The sequence below is a fragment of the Penaeus monodon genome, chromosome 12 (assembly GCF_015228065.2).
Source record: "Penaeus monodon isolate SGIC_2016 chromosome 12, NSTDA_Pmon_1, whole genome shotgun sequence".
Taxonomy (NCBI): Eukaryota; Metazoa; Arthropoda; class Malacostraca; order Decapoda; family Penaeidae; genus Penaeus; species Penaeus monodon.
In genome coordinates, this window is record NC_051397.1 from 13,447,744 (window position 1) to 13,460,243 (window position 12,500).

General features: G+C 40.3%; 1 protein-coding gene across 1 annotated transcript in view; it reads left to right on the plus strand.

Annotated features, from left to right (window-relative positions):
• The window catches only part of LOC119579317 (protein transport protein Sec24-like CEF), a 39,244-nt gene that overhangs the window by 25,579 nt on the left and 1,165 nt on the right, over window positions 1-12,500 (plus strand). The window contains exons 3-4 of the mRNA XM_037927081.1: window positions 2,198-3,972; window positions 12,307-12,500. The exon at window positions 12,307-12,500 is cut by the window's right edge and continues 1,165 nt beyond it. Of these exons, the coding sequence (XP_037783009.1) occupies window positions 2,938-3,972; window positions 12,307-12,500 (1,229 nt within the window). The 5' untranslated portion in view covers window positions 2,198-2,937. The remainder of the gene's footprint in view (window positions 1-2,197; window positions 3,973-12,306) is intronic.

Below are 12,500 nucleotides of genomic sequence, written 5' to 3' on the forward strand. Positions count from 1 at the left end.
TAAGGGTCCGATATAGGCGTGAATGGCGGGCCAGGCTATCAAAGGGGTCAAAGTTTGACACGGGAAGAAGGCTTTTGGGTATTGGGGGGAAAAGGGCATAAGCCAAAAAGGGAGTAAGGGAGTCAGGAAACCAAAGAGGATAAAAGTCGAGTAAAAAAACAACACAAGCAGGCAGGGGAACAAAAGCTAGTCGTAAACAAATAAAGTCAAGGGATGGAAAGGATCACTTAGTTCAAGTGATATGAAATTTTGGTGTAAAAATTTGGCCGGGAAAGAGACTAAAAGAAGAAAGCCAAAAAAAAGCAAAAGCGTACTACAAAACAAGATGCACAAAAAATCGTGCCCAAACCTTTATAAAGGGTTTAAAAAGGGTGTTTCAAAAGTAACACACCCCCCCAAATGACTTCCCTCATAATCAAAAACCGGGGTTGAAAGGGAAAAAATCACCATCCAACATGTTTCAGGGCCCATACTAAACCCAAAACCCTGAAGGGAGGGGTTTAAATGGGTGTTAACCACCCTTCTCACAGTGCGAAATGTTTTCAATTTTCTGTGCACCTTCTAATGGTGCTGCCATTGGTGCTACTGGTCCTGAGAGGGGGGGGGAAAGAGTAGTGGCAAGGGATGGTTGAAGAAACTGGAATTTCTAGGCTTTTTTGAAAAGTGGGTTTTCAAAATGGTTTCATACTTTCAACTTTTTTATCTAATTTTTAAATTGGGCCTTAAACCTCTGGAATATATATTTGTCATTTGAGTATTTTAAAGTGCTTTTTTTGTTTTTTTAGATGCTCTCTACTGTAATATATTTGTGGAGGGGGGTTTAAAAAAAAATGTGCCCCAGAAAAGGCGATTTAGGGTTTCCATCTCTGAGGAGAGCTTGGGAAACCCCTGCTCAGAATACAGAAGTTTGATTTATAAAGAAAAAAGAGAGCTTTTGCTGTAAGGAAATTGCCAATAGTAATTCTTTTCTACCAGTTTTAATGATTCTCAGATATGTCCAATTCAATAGAGAATTTAAAGACTTATTAGAAAATATGTTTTTTAAAGCACATATTTCAGGGAGTTAACACTGTTTTCTTTTTGTGGGAATTTTTTAGTGAAAAAAAATTGCACTGTATGTGTCTGCAACATTTTGGGTTGTTTTGCGTCTACACCCACATTTTTGTTATTTTTCTGTTTTTAATCGTATTGCTCTTATGGATTGAAAGATTGTTAGTATGCCTTTGGTTGGGAAAAAATTATTTGTCTTTGTGCCTTTTTTGAGAACAAAAATACTATAAATTTAATAGTAGGGGCAAAAATTTTCCCAAAAGTTACAGGTTGCCCTTTTTATTTTTTCAAAAAATTAGGAAAGTATTTGGGTCATCTGTTCCTTTAATTTGTGACAAAGAGGGGTTTTGTGTGTGAGTTATTCACTTTTTCACATGAAAAGGTTCGTGACATTTACAAAGGGATGTTTCGGGTCTAGCGGTATTTGGATTGTCTTTAAATTTTTTTTTTTTTCCCCAAAACTCAAAATGAGATTGCTCTGGGGTACTTTTTTTTTTTTCAGAAATTTTTGACCATTGGGACGTCTCAAGAAAGATAATTTTTGAAGTTTTGTTTTGCAGACTTTTCACATCTTACTTTAAATTCTATAAGCCTCTTGTGTTATTCTGGTTAAAAATCAGATACCTTATTTTAGTGAGATCTTTTTTGTCTGATATGTTCGGTTAATTCTTGAACTGTTTTTATATTATCAGATGATATATAAAAATATATATATTACAGAGCAACATATGATTTGTTTGTTACAAAATGTGGGAGTATATTTTATACTTTTATCCTATTATTATATTTGTAATAATTAAATGTCTATAGCCCAAAATTTAATCCATTGTCATCGATTGACTTATGATAACGACAATTCTGCAAAGAATGTGTTGAATTCTAAGAATAAAATAAAAACATTTGATATATCTTTGAATTAAAACCCTTGATTATAATAAAAAGAGAAAAGAAAAGAAAAGGAAAAAAATATGAACAGTTGGTGACTCTGGATTTGGCTATTATCTCACAGTATTAATGATAAGGTCTTTCACATTAAAATTTTAGGCTAATATTTTTTAAAAATTTGTTCTGATTTATTTGTTTTACCAAAGTAATCTGTACTTCAAAGCTATGAGAAAAAAAAATAAAAAAAAAATACCTATTCCAGATGTCGCAACTGCCTATCCAGCGAAGCAGACTTCTGCCTCCAAAGAGAATCTCCCACACACACCAGCCTGTAGCACAGCAAAATCCACTTACAATAGCAAGCCCAATGTGGCTGCGAGCAACAGCAGTTCAAAGTCTGTGAGTGGCAAAGAGTCTGGGCCAGAGAGCTGCCGCATTTTAAACCCATGGAGCACTTCCAAGGCCGACGCAAAGTCTGCCTCCACAACTCTGAGTAAATTGGTTATGAGTGAAGCAGCCATTATTGGAGGGCCTGGCAAAGCTGGGTGGCATGATTCCCAACCTTTTGGGGCGGGGATGGGGAATGGGAAGGGCCGAGGGGCCACACCAGAGGAGAAGTTCAGTGGCATAGGAGCTCCACCTGGATTCCACCACCTTGGCCACAAGAGCCAGGGACGCCCCATCCTGGAACAGATCAACCAAGGGCTGGGGGGACTTGGCAGTCAAGGATCAGGGCATGCTAACCCCAAAGGGCCAAACCAGGGGGAAAGGGAGCGGTTTCGGGAGGGCAGAATCTCCCCCCAAACACCATGCAACAGCACCAGCATCATGGTAAGAATCAATCACAGCCTCCTCATCAGCAGGCACAACAGTCTCAGCAGCAACCACAAAAGCAGCAGCAACCTCCACAGAAACAAGTACAACAATCACAACAGAAGCAACAGCCAGGACAACAGCAAACACAGCAGCAACAGCAGAATTACTGGGAGAGTTGGATAAAAAATGCCCCCTCATCGTCCGGCAACTTTTCCCAAGCAAACTGGGCAGCAGAAACAGAGTCAGGGCATCCCTGCACCTGCAGTAGCATCTGCAACCTCCTCCCATAGCCAGGCCACCACCTCCCAGTGCCAGCAACCACAGCAGCAACAGTACTATTATAGCATAAGTCCTGCTGCATTATTCCACATGGCAAGTCAAGCAGCAGCAGGAGGGCAGGTGAGTGCAGTGTTGATGCCCAATACAAGTGAGAGCAGCACCAGCAGAACGCCTGGAATGTCTGTGTCCACAGCAACTTCGGCAGGCAATGGAGGGACTCAGAACAGTGGGGGTAGTGCAGCCCCTCCACCAGGATTCTCTGCTCCGCTTCCTGTCAATTTCCAGAATCAGCAGCAAGTTGATGGCATAACTTACAACAAAATGATGATGGGCTCGCACCTGTACAGAAGTCCATCTCAGTCAGAGGGGCAGCCTGTGATACCAAACTCTCAGTCATACATCACCCCTGTTGCTCAGTCCCTGAGTGCTCCTGTTGCTGGGGTTTATGCAGTCCAACAGGGGTCAGGGGGTGGCCAGTTCACAAACATAGCACCCCAGGTAGCTGCACACACTCCACATGGTTTCAGTGAGTCAAACCTGAATCAGCAGCAGGTCCCCTTTGACACACGACACTTTCTCTCACAGCAAGTGGCACAGGGTCTTCATCAAGGCCTGCCTCAGGGAGTATCACAGGGAGTTCCACAGGGAGTTCCACAGGGGGTCCCTCAGGGGGTACCCCAGGGAGTTCCCCAGGGGGTCCCTCAAGGTCTCCAGGGGGCACCACCACCACCACCACCGGGACTAGCCTCTTCTGTACCTCAAGGCCTTAGTCAGAATGTGCCACAAGGTGTGCCTCAAGGGTTACATCAGAACATGTCAGGCGGAGTGCCACAGGTCAGCATGGGCTCAGCACTCTCAGGAGGCATGCAACCCATGCCAATGGGGCATCACCTGCAGCAGCACCATTACCCCCAGCCTGGCTTTCCTCAACAGGGCTATCAGGTATGCTAATAACCTTTACCAGTCAGATTAGTTGTATTTTGGTTAGGTAAATTTTTATTTATTATTATTTTTTTGTGGGGTTCTTATAAAAAGTGACAGGCAAGGTTGATAGTGAGGGAGAGGATCTTTTGATCTATTCTCACTTAATGAAGATTTAAAAGCTTAGTTTTGGGGAAGTTTGATGTAATTATTATTATTTTTATTAATATTATTATTTATTTATTTATTTATTTATTTATTTATTTATTTATTTATTTATTATTATTATTATTTTTTGTAAAATGGAAGGATAATGAGGATGTTTTCAGTCCTTGCTTAGAACTTAGGTAAGAATGTCAAGGAATACAGTGGTTAGGGTCTGCCAGTTTTTTATATAACTTTCTGAATTGTACAATTTGTATTGGTATTTTTTTTTTTTGTCATGGTTCCCACTCTTTTAAGAAAAGTAAGCAGAGATTTTTAAGAGCAGACCAAGTCCATCTTCATCACTCAAAATTTGTCAAGTGTAAGAGTCGGAAGAAAAAATATGAAATGAGATATTTGCATTTTTATCTACATTAAAACTGTTATATTCAATGAAAATGAGAAATTAATACATTAGTTTTGAGTTCATCAAAAGGTGGAAAAAATGTCTTTCTGCTCTTGCTCAAGTCTATATTTTTTTTACTGATAAAGATAGTAATGGCATCATTTCATTCAGATAGCTATGGCTTTTCCTGAATTTAATCTTGGAGTCATGTTAAAGCCCTCCAAAATCACACACTCATAATGAAAATCCATGTACTTCATGAGAAATATTCTGCAAGGATCCCCTGCATGTGTTTTCCACACTTGGGAACACTTGTGTTAACTCTGATCACCAATAACTGTTGTTGTGCTGCAGCTGGTAGTAGCACATAGTCTTTTTATTAGATGACACTTAATCAACTTACTGTCTAATGTGGGGAACTCAGCAAAGAATCTGACATAGTAACTGCATGAGAGAGGAAAATGTAACAGCTATGAAATAGTTGTTAATCTAGACACTTTCATTCTGGGCATCCTTAGTGTGAAATAGGATACAGTTTGACATATATATAATGTATTGTTAAAAGTAATTTCAGTAATTATTTTGATATTTTATGTAGTGGCAATATATATTTCCCTATAATTTGATATATCACCATAGATGCTGAACATCAACCTGAATTTCCAACATTAATATATTTTACAAAATATGTATTCTCAGAATCACATTCTTGAAAATAATCTCTATAACTAATATTTATAATAAAATATTCTATCTATTAATATTATGACATCCAGTATGTCAGTATTAATGTGATATTCATCAATATCATATTTATTTTTAATTGTTAACCATGAGTATTCTAATTCCTATTATTATTAGTGTCAGTATTATTTTTATTATTGCCATCATTACTATCATCGTTGTCATCTTCATCGTCATCGTCATCGTCATCGTCATCGTCATCGTCATCGTCATCGTCATCGTCATCGTCATCGTCATCGTCATCGTCATCATCATCATCATCATCATCATCATCATCATCATCATCATGATGCTACTGCTGGTAGTTGTCTTCATCTATCATCATAAGTCATTACCATCCATCTGACATCCATCCTTCAGTCCACCATCCTTCAGTCTTCCACTACCAAAGCTACCACTACCAAAGCTACCACTACCACTACCACTACCACTACCACTACCACTAACACTACCACTATCCCCACCACCACACCACCACCATCACCACCACCATCACCACCACCACCACCACCACCACCACCACCACCACCCCCCACCACCACCACCAACCCCCCACCACCACCACCACCACCACCACCACATCTACTTCTACCACATCTACTTCTACCACATCTACTTCTACCACTACCACATCTACTTCTACCACTACCACATCTACTTCTACCACTACTACTACTACCACCACTACTACTACAACTACTACCACAACTACTACTACCACAACTACTACCACTACCACCACTACTACTACAACTACTACTACTAGTACTACAACTACTGCCACTACTATTATCACTACTACTAATAATAATAATGGAAATAATAATGATAATTAATATGGTGGTGGTGATCATTATGATTGATAATCATCATGATGATAATGATAGTGATTATAGTAGTAATAGTAATTATAGTAATATAAAATGTGATAATGATGATGATCATCATAATAATGATCATAATTATAAATGATAATGATAATGGTGATAATAATACATCAGTTTCGAGCCCTTATTATATTCTCATTCAGGAAAGTCTCTGCTGATATCCCCTGTATGAGGACAGTTTGTTTATGTTAATCAGCTGATAGGTGCATTATGCGGCTAAACAGTTCACCCTGAGCATTTTAGGCCAGGGCATGACTCAATGTACAAAAGCTCCATGAAAATGATACAAAAGCCCTTCCCACTGAGTCTAATCACCCTACAAGAGCTTTGTGTACTTATGGTAAGTGATTCTCATGACTACAAGTTCCCCTCACCCTGGCCCATGGCTAAATTTTCCAATGATGGCATTTTCATGTCACTCACCCCACAAGCTAAAATTTTCAATGATGTGATAGTAAAGTCATTTTTTTTTTTTTGCTTTTTTGCCATTTTCTAAAGTATGTTTTTCATTTGATATACAATATAAAGTTGTTAATGGAATGTTTGTCTTGCACAAACTGCCTATAATCTCTCTAGGTAGTCTACAACTGTGCAGTAACAACAAGAAGAAGTAACATTGTCATTTTTTATTATTCAACTTTGTTACCCTGCACTGCTATTCACAATGGTTGGAAATAGGAACCTGACATGGAAATAGCATCTTTCTTGGAGCTGGTGCTCTTCCAGCCATGGTTCATGTATGGTACATTTTACCCTGTTTACTGGTGAAAATAATCCAAAATGCCCATTCTAAACACCCTCTGACTCTAATTTTTCTCCAAGAGCTTTGTGCACTTATGATGAGTCCATCCTGTCACCCTAGTCTTCTGCCAAATTTTTCATGATGGCACATTTCTGTCAACCAGGCCCTAAGTCAAAGTTTCCAAGACTGCATATTCCTATCTCTTAGCCCTCAGTCAAATTTTTGCAAAACACGGCACTTACATCACCTGAATCAAATGGGTTAAATGTTCAGAGAGTTTTGTTTCCCATAATCATCATATACATAGCAGTAGCAATTCTCAGCATTCTCAAAGAACACTGTGTTACCAGTTGCAAGTGTCCCTGCAAATGGCTATACTATGCTGTTGACCTTTCATTTGTCCCCAACTCTGCACACACTTGTGTAGAATGGAATAATGTGATTTTATGAGATTTCATTTGTTTCCTCTAAAAGTATTTTCCATTTAAAATTAAACTGTGTTTGTTTTAACCAAAACACAGAAAACAACAAAAGGAAAACACTTCAAAAATTGACAATATATATACACCTATTATAAAGAATAAAATCAACAAAAAAGTTAAAGAAAATAAGAGAAAATCTATGATGATCTACTTTATTAAGTTCATCTTCCCTCCATAAAGAGAAGAATGTACACTCATGAGCCACAATCTCTAGACAATATAGGAACTTTTCTTTACGAACTTTATAAGCTTTCACTGTCACATATCTTGAACCATTGATTCAGATGCTTAATGCAGTCCCATGGCTCAAAATACGGGCATTAGGCTTATGTAGTGGGCACTCTGATGGGTGTGTGGCTTGTAGCTGGGTACATGTAAACACTCCCCTTGCATGTCATTTTCTCTTTTTAGCCCAGCATTTAGCTTTTTTTCTATTTTATAAACTTGTTATTGATTTGCTTTATCCAGATGGTAATAGACCATTTTCCTTGCATGGACTCCATATCTCTCTAGGTATCCATAAGTCATGAAAGAATAATAACAATAATAAGATTAAATATTTGTGGCATTTTTCTTAAAGATTAAATTTTTTATAATACATCTGTGCTGCCGGACATGGTGGCCAGGAATAAAATGTTGAGCATGGGAATGGTGTCCCTTAGAGCCGGCACTCTTCCAGTCATGGCTCAGGACACTACATTCCACACTCATTTTTCATGGAAATAATGGAAAAGCCCTTTCTAAAGCAATGAGTCTGCCTTCATGTCATGTTCACGTCACCAGTCAAGCAGATTTTTGTGCATGACGATACTTTCTGATCATAGGGTTGAGGGGCACCCCTTCTTTTTGTCAAAATTTCCCCCCCCCCCCCCCCAAAAAAAAAAAAAAAAAAAAAAAAAAAAAAAAAAAAAAAAAAAAAACATCATCATCATCATCATCGTCATGATGATGATGCTACTGCTGGTAGTTGTCTTCATCTATCATCATAAGTCATTACCATCCATCTGACATCCATCCTTCAGTCCACCATCCTTCAGTCTTCCACTACCAAAGCTACCACTACCAAACTACCACTACCACTACCACTACCACTACCACCACCACCACCACACCACCACCACCACCACACCACCACCACCACACCACCACCCACCACCACCACCATCACCACCACCACCATCACCACCACCACCATCACCATCACCACCACCACCACCACCACCACCACCGCTTGCATCCAAGCTAACTGTTGGAGGGTCCACCTGGTACAACTGTTCAAAATACTCAGCCCAACGTTCACGAACCCCAACATGATCTGAGATGATCCGTCCATCCGCTGATCGGACTGCAGTCATCGTGAGGAGGGCTTAGGGTTCAGTTTTCTCAGAGCTTGGTAGGCAGGGCGAAGGTTATTTACCAAGAAATGGCCTTCGACCTCCTCAGCAAGATTCCTGATAGACTGTTCCTTGTCCCTTCTCAGCAGTGTCCGAGCCCTACGCACCATGGAACGACGCAAGACTTGATTCCCATTCAGCCGAGCCTTGCGACACGCTTCAGTGGCCTCTAATGTCTCCAGGGAGATGGTATTCTGCCTTGTCCTTGGGCGTACGCCAATGGACTCCTGAGCTGCTTCGAGTGTTACGTGCTTGAAGGACTCCCACAGAGCAACTGGGTCCGTCAGGTTGCTGGTTTCTGTGAATCGGTCAGAGACTGCCGTGGCGAACCCACGGGCACACTCCTCCTCCCTTAGTCTGTCCAAGTGAAACACCTTAGGGTGGCCACTGGGGGACGGGGAGTTTTGAAGTTGACCCGCAGGGTAGTCACAAGCAGCCTATGGTCGGTGCCACAGAACTCAGCACTCCGGTAAACCCTGCAGTTCTGAAGGATCCTCCATCGCGTGCTGACAAGAATGTGGTCGATCTCCTTGGCCACATTACCCGTATCGCTGTACCAAGTCCAGCGATGCGGGTTGGAGCGCTGGTACCAGGAGCCAGAGATCCTCATTTTCTGGGACCTAGCAAAGTCCCGGAGAAGGAGGCTATTCTCGCTGCTGGGATCAGCTCCCGAGCCATGGGGGCCGACAGACATCTCGTAGCCAGCTCGGTCACAGCCGGATACCGCATTGAAGTCGCCCAGAACAATGCGAATGTCTCGCCGGGGGCAATCGTCTGCCACAGATGCGAGTTTGGCGTAGAACGCCTCTTTCACATCGGTTTTATATACATCGGTAGGAGCGTATACAGCAATAAGAGACAAGAAGCCAAAAGCATGCTTCAGTCTCAATGCCATGATACGCTCATCAACGGTGTCACCTCGACTACCGCGGGCTGAAGTCGACTGGAGATGGCTATGGCTACACCCTGGAGGTGGTGACCATCGCTACGGCCCGACCAGTAGTAGGTGTAACCACCCACACTGATCGTGCCGCTACCAGGTCTTCTCACCTCTGAGAGGGCAGCCACCTCAACTCCCAGTCGCTATCAATCCCGCGATAGCAGAGTTAACCGCTCATCCTGCCGCAAGACAGGATGTTCCAAGCGCTACCGGAAAGCACGCCTGAGGTTAAGCCTCGGGTGGTCACTCCGGGTGCCGCAACCAGCCAAAAAATGAGTGAATTCTCAGCATTCCCCAAAAGAACACTGTGTTACCAGTTGCAAGTGTCCCTGCAAATGGCTATACTATGCTGTTGACCTTTCATTTGTCCCCAACTCTGCACACACTTGTGTAGAATGGAATAATGTGATTTTATGAGATTTCATTTGTTTCCTCTAAAAGTATTTTCCATTTAAAATTAAACTGTGTTTGTTTTAACCAAAACACAGAAAACAACAAAAGGAAAACACTTCAAAAATTGACAATATATATACACCTATTATAAAGAATAAAATCAACAAAAAAGTTAAAGAAAATAAGAGAAAATCTATGATGATCTACTTTATTAAGTTCATCTTCCCTCCATAAAGAGAAGAATGTACACTCATGAGCCACAATCTCTAGACAATATAGGAACTTTTCTTTACGAACTTTATAAGCTTTCACTGTCACATATCTTGAACCATTGGATTCAGATGCTTAATGGCAGTCCCATGGCTCAAAATACGGGCATTAGGCTTATGTGAGTGGGCACTCTGATGGGTGTGTGGCTTGTAGGCTGGGTACATGTAAACACTCCCCTTTGCAATGTCATTTTCTCTTTTTATGCACCAGCAATTTTAGCTTTTTTTCTATTTTATAAACTTGTTATTTGATTTGCTTTATCCAGATGGTAATAGACCATTTTCCTTGCATGGACTCCATATCTCTCTAGGTAGTCCATAAGTCAGTGAAAGAATAATAACAATAAATAAGATTTAAATATTTGTGGCATTTTTTCTTAAAGATTAAATTTTTTATAATACAATCTGTGCTGCCGGACATGGTGGCCAGGAATAAAATGTTGAGCATGGGAATGGTGTCCTCCTTAGAGCCGGCACTCTTCCAGTCATGGCTCAGGGACACTACATTCCACACTCATTTTTCATGGGAAATAATGGAAAAGCCCCTTTCTAAAGGCCAAATGAGTCTGGCCTTCATTGTCATGTTCACGTCACCAGGTCAAGGCAGATTTTTTGTGACATGACGATCACCTTATCTGGATCATAGGGGTTGAGGGGACCATCCCCTTCATTTTTTGTCAAATATTTTTTGTGAAAAAAAAAAAAAAAAAGGTAACACTACCCAACATTGTGCTGGTTTTTGGTAGTGAAATAGAAAATAGACACAATGGCCTTTTTTGTTATCCCTGTGCATACAGGGAAGTAATGCACATTATCTGGTGGGCAGATGCACCTAATGAAATAATTTTATTATTTTTTTATGTTAGAATTATTTAGAAATGATATGCCCATGAAATTCATTTGAATATTTTTTTTTCCTGATAATTTTGTTAATACTTGTACAATTTTCTTAATTTATGTTGCATTTTGTAGAAAACAAAGTATTTTTGGGCCTGAGAAAATGTTTATTTTTTGTATATTTTAAAAATAAAATTGAAACAGAATTTATTCTATACAATGAAAAATATACTTTTCAATGAAAATAGTCTAATTGTTGGCTTGTAATGAGAGAAGGAGAGACTGAAGAGTAATGACTAACTTAGTACAGGAGTAAGGAAAGGGTCTCTCTCTCTCTCTCTCTCTCTCTCTCTCTCTCTCTCTCTCTCTCTCTCTCTCTTTCTTTTCTCTCTCTCTCTCTCTCTCTCTCTCTCACTCTCTCTCTCTCACTCTCTCTCTCTCACTCTCTCCCTCTCTCTCTCTCTCTCTCTGTGTGTGTGTGTGTGTGTGTTGTGTGTGTGTGTGTGTGTGTGTGTGTGTGTGTGTGTGTGTGTGTGTGTGTGTGTGTGTGTGTGTGTGTGTGTGAGAGTTGAGAGTTAGAGTTGAGAGTTGCTTTCAAGATAATAATATTAGAAGCAAAATACCAGTTTTGCTTTTTGGTAGTTTTACTTACAGAAATGTTAGTATATTGTATATTAGAAATTATGTGGTGAAACTATATTGTCTGCAGGAAAATTATTTGATGAAGAACTAATAACTTTCAGGTATAAAAAAGTAAAACTGCTACTGTGTATAGAACATATTCCTGAGTCACCTATGTAGTCTTACTTTGACCCAATATTATCAAATACATTAAAATATAGGGCAGTAAAAAGTGGTATAGTTTGTTAAGAGTGTTCTTGTGAAGTTGTTTAGTGATGATCGCAGTAAGCTCAGATTATGAGTTTACATATATTTTCTCTCCACCAAAAAAAATTGGATTGGGGCTTCTCAGATCCATGGGAGAGAATTGATCCTAAATGATGTAGAAAATTTAGAAAATGCATATATCTCAATATTGCTAACAAGTTTTTAGAGTCACTTTAAAGTCAGTGGCATCATTTCTGAGTGAGTGAGTAAAACCCTTCCATTTCTCCAGATGACGATGGCAGGACCTGGCAGTTACTATTCGCCAGAGTTTGTGTTCAGTGATCCAGCCTTGCAGACACCCTCCCCCAGTGGCCAGGGTCCCCAGCCCACCATGCCTGCTGAAATGATGCCTGAGATGGCTTTTCAGCGGCCTGAAGTGTATGATGCACAGATGCAGACACTGCCTCAGTACTTGGCATCTAA